Source organism: Nothobranchius furzeri, chromosome 15 (assembly GCF_043380555.1).
Source record: "Nothobranchius furzeri strain GRZ-AD chromosome 15, NfurGRZ-RIMD1, whole genome shotgun sequence".
Taxonomy (NCBI): Eukaryota; Metazoa; Chordata; class Actinopteri; order Cyprinodontiformes; family Nothobranchiidae; genus Nothobranchius; species Nothobranchius furzeri.
The window spans coordinates 46,428,804-46,444,175 of NC_091755.1; the positions used below are offsets into that span (position 1 = coordinate 46,428,804).

The following is a 15,372-nucleotide window of genomic DNA, read 5'->3' on the forward strand; positions in this document are numbered from 1 at the left end:
CATCTTTTTTATCTGTGAATTCAATGCCGTTCGGCGAGTCTCAAATTAAAATTTGGGCATCTTACTGTAAAAAAAAATATCATTCATGTAAAAAAGAAACTCTAAATAAACTATGTTCACATCAAGATTCGAGCCCGGATCTTCTGCTTGAGAGTCCAACGTCTTACTAGGTGAGCCAAAGCACCAGTGATGTCCTTTGTACCTGTAACTTTTATATCCTTGATGACAGCTGAAACAACGTTCAAAGAACGGTTCGGAGTGAAAATGGCTATTTTGTTGCTAATTTGCAGGAAATATCTAGAAGAAAGTTCTACAGAAAGTAGCTAAGGGTCCTCAGAAATGTAGCTAGCTTTGTCACTAGGCGTTAGGAACAGCGACAAAGTGGCACTGCCCCTCTCTCTGCTGCTAAAGCTACGGATAGCAAATGCTACGGGCGATGCCTGAGCGTGAACGCGCATGAAGCAGCCTGCTCGACCCGAGCATCTCTCTTTTTCTGTGATTTTACAGAAAAACAGGCAATCACAGTAAAAATGCCAGGGCTCGTTCTACAGGACCAGGGCATTGCAGGAGAATGTATGAAGAAGACATTTATTATTTCTATATGTGTTTTGGCTGTCAGACTTCCATAATGCACCTTTAATATCGGCCCGGTTTATCGAACCGATACCGATATGTTAAAAAATGACTAACACTGGCCGATGCCGATATATTGTCCATCCCTATCAAAACTACATGAGAATGTTCTTCAGGATCCAGATTCCAGAAAAGTCCTGCTTCACATTGTTACACAGATAAAATAGAACCAAGACCTGGTTCCTGGTTCCACCCGAACGAGGGATTGGTTCACTTTCCAAAGTCCAGTCGACCCAATTCAGGTCATATCAGGTGGAACCAACTCCAGAACCTCAGGCCGACCCCAGACCATCACGAGGAACGATGTGAAGCTGAAATATGGGAACGCGTGGACTCAGAAGGTACGGTAAAGTCCAACTGCTGCTTCTACTTAGTTTTTCTGTCAGAACAACGTCGGCCCGACCAGCCACCTGGTCAACGACTTTAATCTGGGTTTTAGTCTGACTCCAGTGTGTAAAAACATGGAGATGATCCAACAAAGAACTGCCTTCAGAGACCTACCCAGACCCACGGGTTCTGTTAGAACCAGCTCGGTGAAATACAGTACCTGTAAGACGTTTCCATACTTGACCACATCCCCGTGGACCTTCTTGTTTTCAGTCTCGTTTTGCTTCTGCTCCAGGTTGGACGCATGCTGAAGACAAAAGATCAAGTGGAACATTTGAACGTGTTCTTCGTTCAACTGGAACTTGGTGGAGAACATTTCCTGCTGGAAGGTGTTTCACCTGAAGCTTCTGGAGTAGAACCACGTCAGAGATCTTGTCCTTCTCGTGTTTGGCTTGTTTGGCTTTCCAGTACTGTTTCTGGGCCGAATAGCGACTCATCGGACAAACCTTAAACAGACAGTCTGAAAACAAACAAACATCTTCATCAGTAAAGAGAAAAGGTAAAACTGATTTCACGTGTTTTTCTGGTTCACTTTAAATCAGAATCAGTTCTGGTTTACTTAGATCTCCCTTCCTAAGAACCAGACAGAACAGAGATGTTTCTGAATTATCCGGAGGTTAGCTTTAAAGGGACAATGTCAGGAAACATCCCCCTTCTGGAGTTTGTGACTACATTATTTTTTATTTCCTCCATGTCTGCATTTTCCAGTCTCCATTGTGGGAGCCTGGATGGGTCCAGTCTGCATCATCACGGCCCGCTTCCAGGTAGTCTTTAGTCCAGATTCCTCCTCCCCTGACTGTAAACACCAACACCCGGTCTCTCCGTGTAGCTAGCAGGGGGTTTAATCTCCACAGTTTCCTTTCTAGAACCAAAAGGAACTTCCTGAAGAATCTGCAGAAACGGTATGCATGGTCGTATCGTCAGGAGCTCTCAAAGCCAACGTTAAAACCACCTGATGGGTGGGCCAGAGCGGTGAGTTCAGCTAAGATGCTAACCGCTAGTTTGGTGGGTGAGCATCAGAGACGGACTGGGACAATAATTCATGCTGGGAATCTGGTACCATCTCAGCCACCATTTCTCTATATAAGTGATGGTGGTGCGTGTGCGTGTGTGTGTGTGTGTGTGTGCGTGTGTGTGTTGTTTCAGCCAAAACATTAGGAACACCCTACTGGATTTAGACGCTGTAATTACTTTACTTGTAAATAAGCCACAGTTATTTTGTCTTAAGGGAAAAGAGACGTGAACATCTTTGTTGTGAAGTAATTTAATCAGAATGTGACCATTTGATCAGAATCACTAGTTTTTGTTTGACTAATATCAGGAAGTGATGGTATCGTTTAAGGTGGAGCACGAATAAAGACGAGTGAAACGTCTGCAGAGTAGGACAGTAAATATTGACTTTTCTCCATCACATCCTGGATGTTCACATAGTTTCTACTAGATGTGTATTTGTCGAGCAAACATCGGTGAGTAAATGTTCTGTTATCATGATCCAACAGGTGAAAAATCACTTTAACCTGCAGGTTTGAACTCAGACACAAACAGTTTCTACTGGGGAATTCAGCTCTCCTCTGACACGTCAACACCATAAAACACACACAAAAACCCCTACAAATAATAAAAAATACAACTAAAAACTACTAAAAACACAATACAAAATATAAAACTATAACAACTAAAACACAATAAAACACACAAAAAATACCCTACAAATAAAAATTAAATACAACAAAAAACACAATACAAAACATAAAAAAACAAAACAAAAACACAATAAACCAACACAAAATACACACAATAAAAAACAATAAAACTACTACTACTACTATTAATCATCATATTTCTTATTATTACTTTTATTATTATTATTATTATTATTATTAGTTGTTGTTGTTGTTGTTATTAAGGGGGACATATTAAAACTTTATGTTTATGTATTTAGCTGACGCGTTTGTCCAAAGTGACTTACAAGTGATAATCGGCATGTTGCCCTTGAGGCTAACAACAACAATAACAACAACAACTTGACATCAATCATGGAGAGGAGGGAACAAGGAGTGGACAGTAGAGAGGGGGACGGGTGCAGGGAGGGTGCTAGTTTAGAAGATGCTCTCTGAAGAGCAGGGTCTTCAGGAGTTTCTTGAAAATTGAAAAGGAAGCTCCTGTTCTGGTGGTGCTTGGAAGGTCATTCCACATTTGTGGAACGATGCATGAGAAGAGTCTGGATTGTCCTGAGCGTGGTGTAGGCACTGCTAGCCGATGATCCTGTGATGATCTCGGCCGGGCCGAGACGTAAGCCTTTGCAAGAGGATTCAGGTAGATGGGAGCCGTACCATCTGGGACTTTGTATGCTAGTGTTAGCAATTTGAATTTGATGCGTGCTGCTAGCGGTAGCCAGTGGAGCTCAATGAACAGAGGGGTGACGTGTGCTCTTTTAGGCTGATTGAAGACCAGACGCGCCGCTGCGTTCTGGACCATTTGAAGAGGTCTCACAGTACAGGCTGGAAGACCAGTTAGAAGGGCATTGCAGTAAAACTTGATTTAACCAAATTATTATAGTTTTATGGTTGATCCAAATCATGTTTATCATGATTTAAAACATCCTCAGCAGCTCGACACTTTCAGAACCTTCCAGAATGAGCCGTTTCAGGGCTCCATCAATAAGCGTAGGCTGGCCACACCCACCCATTTTCCAATTGGCTGCAATGAGATGAGAAGCTCCGATATTTGCGAGGGGCTTGAAGTAGAGCCGCTGCTCCTCCAGGGTCAACTCAACTCAGCCTTTATTTATAAAGCACCTTACAGTCATGAGCATGCCACCAAGGTGCTGTACAACAAAAGAGTAAAACAATAAAACATATAGCGCTACAGACATAATTAAAACCACAAATGAGAATTACAAAATATAAAACATTAGCAATTGCTAACCCACAGAATTAAAAGCCAGATCATAAAAGTAGGTTTTCAGCCTCATTTTAAATTCTGCTACTGATGGAGAGTCCCTAATGGTTAGGGGCAGGGCGTTCCACAGTTTCGGACCCGCAACAGAGAACGCCCTGTCCCCTCTCAACTTTAACCCGGCCTTAGGAGCCACAAGCAGCAGCTGGTTCTCAGAGCGGCGTGACCGGGCCGGAGCATATGGCTGCAGCAACTCCACCAAATAGGTTGGGGCCACACCACTCAGCGCCTTAAACACCATTAAAAGAAGTTTAAAATGAATTCAAAAATCAACAGGCAACCAGTGGAGAGCAGCCAAAATTGGTGTCATGTGTTCATGCTTCCCTTTGTTGTCCAAGAATCTTGCTGCAGCATTCTGGACAAGCTGCAGCCGGTTTACAGAACCCTTACTTACACCAAATAAAACGGAATCGCAACAGTCGAGTCATGAGGTAGTAACAGCATGAACAACGGTCTCAAGGTCACGTCTAGATAAAAACGGCTTTACTTTAGCCAAACGTCTTAAATGATAACATGAAGAGGATACTACAGTACCCACATGAGCATCCAGGCAGAATGCACTGTCCATCTTCACGCCAAGGTTGGCTGCTGACACACCCAGATATGAGTTCAGTTCACCGCAGTCTACGTTTGAAAAATCAACATGTCCGCTCGGACCAAACGACAGTGCCTCAGTTTTTTTCCATTGAGACACAGGAAGTTTTCTGCCGACCATGTCTTAATTTCTGCCAACCAATCCAAAAAAAATTTTATCGTGTGGTCACCGGCGCCATCTAGAGGCAAGTACAATTGGCAGTCGTCTGCAAAGAGATGGAATCCAATTCCAAACTTGCGTAGAATGTCACCCAATGGGAGAATATAAATAGAAAACAGCAAGGGTCCCAGTATAGAACCCTGCGGTATCCCCCAAGGCAGATGTGAGAAGCCCGATGAGAAACCACCCATCCTGTCACATAAATATGATCTAAACCAGTTTAGGGCATGCTCAGAAATTTCCACATAATGTTCAAGGCGATGGAGCAACACTTCGTGGTCTACGGTGTCGAAAGCTGCTGTGAGATCCAATAGGACCAGCAGCACTGGACTGCCACCGTCTGTTGCTAGAAGAATATCATTAAAGACCTTGATTAGGGCAGTTTCGGTACTATGCAACAATTTCACACCTGATTGGAGGGTCTCTAAAATATCAAAGTCCTTAAAGAAGTCCATGAGTTGAGTATAGACACAATTTTCAAGCATCTTACCCAAAAAAGGGAGTTTGGAGATTGGCCTATAATTCACTGGTCATGAAGCATCCATCCCAGGTTTTTTTTAAAAGTGGGTGAATAACTGTTTTTTTTTTTTTTAATCTGTCGGTACAAAACCAGAAGCCAAACTGTTGCTGATTATGTGTGAAATCAGTGGTGCAACTGTTTGAAAAACTTCCACAAACAAACACGGGGGTAAAATATCTTCTGGTGACCCACTAGCTTTAGCCTCTTTTAACACTGACTGATTGATTTAATTTATTAAGTGTCATACAACATAAAGGTGCCCAGCTCACACGGGTTTATTAGACACTACAACAGTCAATAAATCATAACATGGCTGCGTGATACATATTAATACACAACACTGCTAAACAAACAACTACGACCACGTATTTCTCATATGGGGTATAGAATCCTTTGGCGTCTGTACCAAGCCTTTTCCACAAATTTAGCTAAAACAAAAATATTATTTTCAAACAACCAATACATAATTTCAGCTTCCTGCTTCCAAAATAAATCAGGATTCTCAAATCACAATACAAGGAACCATGAAAGATAAAATGGAATTCATTCTCAACCACGTTGGAATCACAAAACTCACGTAGACGAGAATCCCAAGGTATTCCTTTTAAATCGTCCCACTTCCACTGCCAAAGGGAGGGTGCCCGTTCTTATCTGGGCACAGAGAGATCTTGGTCTTCTTGTTAACTTACATTTGAGATATAATTCTGTATTATAATCCCCCACAATAAAATACAAGTGATACTGGATGAAAAGAGACGAGCCGTTCCTCAAAAGACGTAGAGGAGCTTAACACACTAGATTTAGGCAGGGCGTCTCGCAGCATCGCCACCATGTTGATAAAAAACTGAGAAAACTGTTACACAGAGTCGGAGGCCTGTGCAGGTGAGTGATCTTCCACATTCAGCACAGAGTTTATAGCTGCATACAAAACCCGTGGTTTGTTGGCATTAGCATGCACAAGGTTGGAATAATAGGCAGTCTTTGCAGATTTAACAATTTCCTGCTGAGGTTTCCAACTTCCTCTAAGGGCCATTAAAGATACATGCAGCGTATCCTTTTTCCACTTCCTTTCACACCTCCTGCATTCCCTTCTTGCAGCCCTGGTGCATTCAGTCAACCACGCATTAGCACTATGAGTTGCCTTTTTTGGGCGAAGAGGCGCAATAGTGTCCATAATGTCCTTACAGGTCTGATTAAAATAACAGAGCAGATCATCCAAAAGTGACCAGTCACCCACAGAAGGCTCGGCCCAACTAAATAACAAGGAAAACTGTCCTGATGTAGCACTGTTCACAGGACGAGAAAGTCTAATAGGAGCTGCAGAGTCAACAACACTACAGTAACGTCAAATAGTACTGGCTTGGAGTCTGAAAAGACAGCATCCTGAGTACACACGTTGGACACCGTGCATCCAAGAGACAACACAAGGTCCAGAGTGTGACCACATACCTGAGTGGCCCTATCTACCCACTGGGTAAAACAAAGGCCCTGTCCACACGTAGCCGGGGATCTGCCAAAACGTAGATATTTTTCTACGTTTTGGCCTGTCATCCACACGAAAACGGAGTTTTTTCACACGAAAACGGATCTTTTTAAAAACTCCGGCCAAAGTGAAGATCTGTGTTTTCTCCGTTTTGGGTGTCTGCGTGTGGACGGACAAAACCGGAGTTTTAAGGTCCGCAACGTCACTTTCCACGACAAAAAAATGCTGACATCACGTGTGCGACCTGTGTTTACACTAGCCGACAGCATGGATGCCCTCAGAGCTGCGCTCGCTTTATCAATTGTCCAAGCGCTTTCTGCTTGTTTGTTTTTGCAAGCGGAATTACTGCTCCTTGCGGAAGACCACAGACGAAGGACGAGGTTAAGAACGGGGAAGTACTGCCGCCTACAGGTCTGGCATGTCCTTAACAACGTGTTTATCCGGGTACGTGTGGACAGAGTTTGTTTTTAAACGAGGTGGTGTGGATGCAAGTTTTTGGAGGGGCGGATATTCGTTTTTAAAAAACCCGGCTACGTGTGGACTAGGCCTAAGAGTTCACGAGATTAACAAAATCTGCAACCAGTGGTTTTCCAAGGCAGCAAACATGAATATTAAAGTCTCCGGGCAACATAATCCGGTCATAAGAAGATGCACAGTCAGCTAGAAACTGAGAAAACTCAGCCAAGAAATCCTCGTTGTACTTTGGAGGTCGATAAACCGCTGCACAGGAGTGGTTGTGAGTGTCCAAGTTCAGACAAACACAGTTCAAAGCTGGTGTCAGGCGACCACGCCGAGAGGCGTTTGATCTTGAGGTTAGCTTTGCAGATAACTGCTAATCCACCACCACGCCTAGCAGCTCTCGGCACATTGATAAAAACAGTCAGTTGTACCGGTTCGTTAAAAACAGAGGACTCACCCGGTCAAATCCATGATTCAGTTACGCACAGGACCTCCAGGCCACGCGTGGTAACAGGTGAGGGAAGGCTCTACGTTAGTTTCCCTTATTGTGACATCACAAACGGGGACTTTTTGGAAATGGTTGCTAAACCCAACAGTGACAGAAAACAGATGGAAGGTTTTATCCAAGGTTGAGGTGTTTATAGAGGCAGCAGAGACCCACATGGCAGCACAGCAACAATTACAGTTCACATGTGTCACCAAGGCCGGATTAACCATATGGGCAACTGGGCAATTGCCCAGGGCCCACGAACTCTAAGGGGCCCAGGGCAGCAAGGGCACGAGCAAAACACTGTAGGCATATCTGTAATCTCCCGCATTATATTAAACTAGGGTGATCGTATGTCCGGTTTTCCCCGGACATGTCCACTTTTCACTCTGTCCGGGCGTCCGGACTGCGGGTTCTTGTATTGATGAAAATGTCCGGCTGTTCATCCAGGAGCAGGGGTCGAATTATGGGGGAGCTGGATATCCTACACATCCAGGGGAGCCGGAAAAAAGTTTTCTACCTATATTACATCATTTATGGACTCTTTTGAGCAGAGAGCACAGAGAGCGGCACAGCGCGTTCTTGCGCAGCGCTCCAGGCTGCTGCGTCCAGCGCACGGTCCATTCTCAAAGTGGCGCAACCAAAAACCTATAATTAACCCACGATCGTTCATGTCCGCACATGTTCTCTACTTTCAGTCTTATTTGTGCCTGAAGCGCTCTGCTAGTGCGGAGTTCATCACCTGTGCTGCGCGGTGCTGCGGTGATTTCACCTCACTGACGCAGCATCGAAACGCGCTCTCCGCTTTGCGGTCAGGAGATCTTTGATCTGCTCAAAAGTAACTGATGAGGTGAAAAAGTAAGAATCCAGGCAACGGTTTTTCTGGAGAGTTTAGAGGAGATGCAGGAAGATGAGAGACAGACAGGACAGGAAAATAGTTCAATAAAAACAAAACAAAGTAAAATGTAGGTAGATTTATCTCCACTACACGTTTTTACCTGTATAAAACAATAAGTTCTACACATGTAATATTTATACATCTGATACTATTCAGATCACCTTCAACACTCAGTCACACACCCAGGGCCGTTTCAAGACATTTTGGGGGCTAAGGAAAAATGACCCCCCCACCCCCGGCTGGGCTCCCCAGAAGCCTCTGTGTAATTCATACCCTCTCCAGTAGTGTTAGTTATATGGTGTTTATAAAAGCTCCTCAGACATTACTGACATGTTCTAATATTATCAGATGAAAAACTAAATTATCAGACATGCTGTCTCATCTGCTTCTTTTATAAACTTGCTAAAAGTAACAAAACTATTTGAAAGCCACTATTTGTGGATTCTCTGAGAGTTTCCATGGAGTGTGTGACAACTTATTTTATCATTGATCCTATCGTCTAATCTCACAGCTGAAACAAGCATCCTTAATAATCTGTGCACAGGAAGCTTACCGATGCTGTAGTAAAACAAAAGTTATAATAATTTATTATTAATAAAACCTTGTTGCAGCACTAAAGCATAAAAATTAGATTTTGCAATAAATATGCTAAATATTTACATATGAATTGTTTTAGAGCCCTTTTATTGGCATAGTGTGATGTCATAGGCACAGATCCCCTGTCCTCTTGTTTGGAAATGGAAATATGGTCACCCTGTATTAAACAAACCCGGGCTTTTGCGCTGCACAGAGACGCTTCGCTGCCTATGACTGAATGTCAGTTGAGAGTCAGTCTCATGCAGACTGACCAATGAAGAGAGGGCCTCAAGTTAAGACCCTCTCCTCATTGGTCAGTCCACACGAGGTGGGTCAAAGGTTACTCTGGGCGGGTTACGTGTTGTCAGGTATTCAAGTATTGAGTATATTTACTGCATATTACAGTAAAATATTCTGTATGTGACCATGTTATTGGGTCGTGATGATGGGGCCCTTGAATATTGTTGCCCAGGGTACAACAAAGTGTTAATCTGGCCCTGTGTGTCCCTTTTACATTTTCACCTGTTTCATAATAATTCACTTTTCCATTGATCTCATTCATCCTAAAAGGTGCTTCATGCCTTTAATTAAACTTATTTGCTTTAAGGCGCTTATCTGAGCCGCTTTTTCTACTCACAGAGAAAAAGAGTGAAGTGCTGGTTAGGCTCCGCCTTCCCTTCCAGCTTTAACCGTAAACGGTCCGGTAAACATTTAAAACCCGGTTCTCTCATTTATGTTCTACGGCTGTAGAACCAGATGTGATCAGTTCTTCTTTGGAACAAAGTAGAAATCATTGTTCATACAAAAGAACTCATTTCCTTCACATTTCATGATTTGTTGTTTCATTGAGTCGACGACGTGGCTCAGAGGAGAAACTCCTGCTGTTGGGTAGAATCGAGCGGGTTCTGAGGGGAAGTGGGCCTCGCTCTGCTCCGGATTCAAACTTCTGACTGATCTACTTCTAAAGTAGACCAGCTGACTGAAGTCCTCCAGATGGACCCGTTTCTTCCACAGATGAACCATCGGGGAGAAGCTGGACTCAGATCAGACGCTTTATTTATGGTTCCTCTGGCCTGTGGGGGGTCAGAACAGCTGACTCGGGACCAGAGTCCAGAACAGCAACAGGACTCTGCTAGAACCCAACGACAGACGGGCCATCGCTACAAAACTGGGATGAGAAGCAGTTTAACGAAGATCCACACCCAGTAAAGCTGACGGGAGTCACAGGAAGACGCCTGATTTATACATGATTAGAAGAGATTTATCAGCAGAACCGGTCCAGACTCAGAACCTCCACCCCTCATGGACCTGGTTCCCAGAGCGGAAACACGGTTTTATTAGCTGAACTGTGAGCCGATCTCTACAACTCCAAACGTTTGTATTCCTTTAAAAACTAAACCAGGCCAGTGGGAGAGATGCGGCGCCTCTTTAAAACACAGAACGTGGTTTCTCTTCTTCAGTTCGGCCCAAAAACAAGAACTTTATTACTAATAATAATTAAACATCTTCTGTTACCTCTGAACTTCTTGGGGGGATTGTCCAGATCTCCAGCAGCAGGTTCGACCACGCACCGATCATCCACCAACCTGCAGACCAAACAAACCGTTACTACAGGTAACCCAGGTGTCCGCGGGGGACGTGTCCCCCAGTCACGACTGACCTGTAGTCGGTGTCTTCACACATAAAGATTTGGTTCCCAAAAGATCTTAAGATTTGTCATCGATAATCATCTCAGCGCCACCGAACTAAGCTGGTGATTATTAGTAGTTAACTGTTTTTGTGTCAGCAGGAGATCAGGTCACAAATAACCGGTTTCAGCCGGTTACCACTTTCTTTTCTGAACAGATTAATAACAGGTTCAGCAAGAGGTGCGTTCGGCCTGATCAGTTACAGGTGATTCGTCACCCTGAAACCCCAAATGTAGATTTTCGTACATCGGTCTGCGAGCTCATCGTTTTCCTCTGTGGAATTCAGAGATTCCAGTTTAACGGTTTAACGGTTTAACGGCCACAGAAACGTCCGCTGTAACACTAAATATCTTATTGTTTATCTTATTGGATGAAACTCTAAACATCTGGAGCGTTTTCAGGGTCTGACTCAAAGAAAAGAAGTGAAATGAAGTAAAAATTAAGGTTTACAAAGACACAGCCAGGGGGAGCTCCTAATAGCAGAACCAGGACAGGAAGTGACTGAGAGGTTTTCAAATGTGGAAATACTCGTTTTTATTCCAAGGGCTCAAGCAGAAAATCGGACTTCACGTCTGGTTTAATTGTTTCTGAACCTTTTGTGTAGAACGTGTTTCTGAGACGCTCTGATGACGCAACAGGAAGGAATCCTGTCATGGCTCCGGGCTCCTTAAAGAGCGTGTGCAGAGCTTTGTAACGTGGTCACTGACTTGCCTGTCTGCTCTTGTTTTGGTGGATTTTACTGAGTTTTTTTAATAAAAAGAACAGAACCGTACAGATCTGTCAACACTTTTGCTTTTTTTCTGACAGGAAAGCTGCAGCATTGATTTAATTTCCAGTTAAAGGATAACTCTGTTCCTGGTTTTGTATCATTTCTGGAGCCTCGGACTATTTAAGGACGCGGCGGCGACACCGAACCAATCAGAGCGTGACTCTGAGGTCCTCAGGTTAAATCTGAGCTGACAGACACAAACACAGCTGTGTGTGCGCGCGTGTGTGTGTGCGTGCGTGTGTGTGTGTGTGTGTGTGTGTGTGCGTGTGTGAACACATGAATGCATTAACAGATCCAAGTCCTAAATCCTGTAAAGATGGAGCCAAACGTGTGAGCAAGATTACTGCTTCTCTTATAAAAACGTTACCTGCTGTCAGGTGAGCTCATCCAGGTGATTCTCAACCTTTTTACTAAAGCTACAAGCTCCCAAAGCTGCTAATGGCCTCATTCGGATGATTTAACGATTAGCTTAAACACCGTAACCCCGAATAAGTTCACCGAACTCAAAATTTATGAGGAAACTGAATACCTAATAATGTTTAAGTTAACTTATCTAAAAACTATAAGTTAACCATAACTTAAAAAACATGACCTGAATAAATCAAAGCATGTAACTACCTCCGACCTATAACTTGGTACTTAAGCAACTTACTAAGTTTTATTTCACTAAACTTGCATATTTTATTTTATTTGAACTTTATTACATGTTTTACTAACTTAAATAATACAGGGTATATACAGCAATCCTTAAGTAAAATTTACTACTTTTTAATACTTTTTTACTACCTTCAGAATTTTTTTTAAAACCATCACAACACTAAATTGCAAGTGTTAATCAGCGACCTATTTACACGTATTTTAACATATATAACATACAAAAAGCATAGACTTAGAGACTCACTGATGTTGACAATGTACTGCACATATTTATTTTACTTAGAAAATAAGCCAGGCACTTCTGTTCAGCGGTTCAGACAGTTGACCACGAGGCCTGAAATGATGCACAACGACCACTGAATATGACGTCATCATCATGTGACCGGATATGCTAAAGTAGGGCTGCTCGATTATGGCAAAAACAATAATCACAATTATTGTGACTGAAATTGAGATCTCGATTATTTAAGACGATTTTTCAATTTATGTAGATTTTTTTATTTATTTTTATTCAGTCATAAAATTGCTCAGGGCACAATCAGGGCAAAAATAAACAAGAAACAAGATGATCACTAAAATAACTCCTGATTCCCAGTATAAAAAGACCAATACACTTATAGCTCCTAGTTTATGACCCAAGGGCTATAGACCTTGGTTTAACTCATTTAAGTCTATCCAGTACAGACCCAAATACCAATATCTTGCAAATACTGACAGCAAGAATTATACAGTGGCATTTATAACAAATACATGCAAATAAATTGATGTTCACAAAATGTTGCATAACATTTATTGAGTCATGTCAAGGTGCTGTAGGAGAGTGCACTAGCACCGTGTCCTCAGAGAGATTAGTTATTAGTTATCAGCGTGAGGAACTTATTTCTACCTTATTTATAAACTATTTATTTACAAGTCCATCAGTTAATGTAATAAATGTCCCAACCACAGCTGCACCCCCACCCCCCAACCCGGTCTCACAGCAATCAGGGGCAAGCTGCACGTGTGTTTAGCGCGCCGCACGCGCACATTTAGCCGTTTTTAGCTGCTCAGGAGTCCGCAGGTGCGGTGTGTGTGTCACTCACTCTGGTTAATGCAACAGGGAGCCGGCTCCGAGAGCTGTTTCTTTAGCGACTGACACATCACTACATCATTCCCTTTCCTAATGTCCTGAAGAACGGTCCGGAGCGCAGGCGGAGTGTTTAGCTAACCTGCAGGAAATGTCGTCGACAGTTATCCAGAAAGTAGCTAAGGGTTACCAGAGATGTTTCTGAGATGTTCGATAGGTACTTTTAAGATTTAAAAAGTCAAGAAGGGGGTCTGAAAAGCTGCTAGAAATAGCGTCAAAGTCGCTAAGTTGGCAACACTGTGGAGGAGCGCTTCATTTGCAACTCAGGGCAGCTCAAGTGGGAGGAGCAAATAATCGGCTTGTTTTATTTTTATAATCGTTCAAAACATTTCATTCGGAATATATTTCTATGTCGATGTTCAGAATATGACACCTGATAGTCTGAAAAAAATAATACCTAATTTGGAAAAAATAATACCTCTGAGACCAAATTTAACACTTTTAATGGCCTTAAATTTGACTATTTTTATTTATCACTTTTTAATACTTTTTAAAACCCCGCGGACACCCTGTAATATAACTTGACCTATTAAACTAACCCAAATAAGCTGAATTTACTTAGAAATGACAGTGTGGCAGGCTGGTGAAGGCGGTAACTAACACCAGATCATGACTCACACACCCCTGGATGCTAACAGCCAATGAAAGTGGAACACTCAAAGTAAAGTCAAGAGTATCTGGTGTGAACAACCACAGTATTAATAAAAACGGGACGGCACAGCCGTACAGCATTACTTTGACCAACCTCCTCACTTACGGGGCCAACGCGATACAAAAAGTAGCACCACATCTGCAACACTGAACGAAATATAACTGAGAACAACAATCCTCCACAATGAACACGCATAAACACCCCAAAATAGAGCAAAATAACTGAAAATATGACTACCCACAACACACCTCCCCCACCAGCAGTTTATTGTTCCTGCAATCCATCAAAATTGCTAGTTTGTGGTTGTTTTTCCTGTAAATCCACAGTTTTTTTTTAAAGATACACATCTGTTTATCAGACACACTTTAGGGTTGACGTAAAGACGAATGGAATAACATAGAAACATAAAATAGTAAATTAATCATTTTTTGTTAATATTACTCATTAAAGTTAAGTTGTCGTTTATTGATTAATTAAAGTTATGGTTACTTAAAAAAGAAATAGTTCAGATTAATTAAAACGTTTGAGTTCTTGTACTTAAAACAAGGAAAAGGTTGAACATTTGAGTTCTAAAAACATTTTTTTTATTATGAGTTTTATCTACTCAATATATTTGATTATTTTGAACTTTTGGGTTTTCAGTGAAGAAAGTCTTCACAACGCTGTCTCAAATTGCCCTTCGGGGACTAATAAAGTTGTCTTGAGTCCCGACAAACAGATTTAATTTCATTTACCTGGAATTAAAACTTTTTAGTGGAAACATATTCTGTCATGTGAAGTTGTTTGTGTCTCATTTAAAATCCTATTTTATTTGAAGGGGACACTTTGTCGCCCCTTTAGAACTAGTTACAACAGGTCTCTTTCAGTACCTTCCAGAATGAGTCATTTCAAGGCTCTGTCACTTTAAGACAGAAAGGCTGCCGTTGGCCAAGCCCATTCCTCCCCTGATTGGCTGCCGTGAGGAGTTTGGATATCCAGGAGGGGCTCCTAGTAGAGCTGATGCTCCTCCACATCTAGAGCAAAATGGTAAATGGCTTGTATATTTATAGAGCCTTCCATGTTCTACAACCCCCCAAGGCGCTTCACCCATGCACACACACATTCACACGTTGGCGGGGATGAGCTACAATGCATCCACAGCTGCCCTGGGGCACACTGACAGAGGCGAGATGTCGAACACAGGTGCCACTGGTCTCTCCGACCACCACCAGCAGCGGGCAACATGGGTTAAATCCATCAATCTGTTCTTGCCCGCTTTTCCGGGTTCGGGTCACGGAGGCAGCAGCCTAAGCAGGGAGAACCAGACTTCCCTCTCCCCAGCCACT

General features: G+C 42.7%; 1 protein-coding gene across 2 annotated transcripts in view; it reads right to left on the reverse strand.

Moving 5' to 3' along the window:
- The window catches only part of itpr3 (inositol 1,4,5-trisphosphate receptor, type 3), a 55,605-nt gene that overhangs the window by 33,626 nt on the left and 6,607 nt on the right, over positions 1 to 15,372 (reverse strand). For both annotated transcript variants that reach the window (XM_015968843.3, XM_015968841.3), the window contains exons 2-4: positions 10,671 to 10,741; positions 1,359 to 1,480; positions 1,181 to 1,267 (exon numbers count right to left, since the gene is read on the reverse strand). In XM_015968843.3, coding sequence (XP_015824329.3) covers positions 1,181 to 1,267; positions 1,359 to 1,480; positions 10,671 to 10,741 — 280 coding nt within the window. The remainder of the gene's footprint in view (positions 1 to 1,180; positions 1,268 to 1,358; positions 1,481 to 10,670; positions 10,742 to 15,372) is intronic.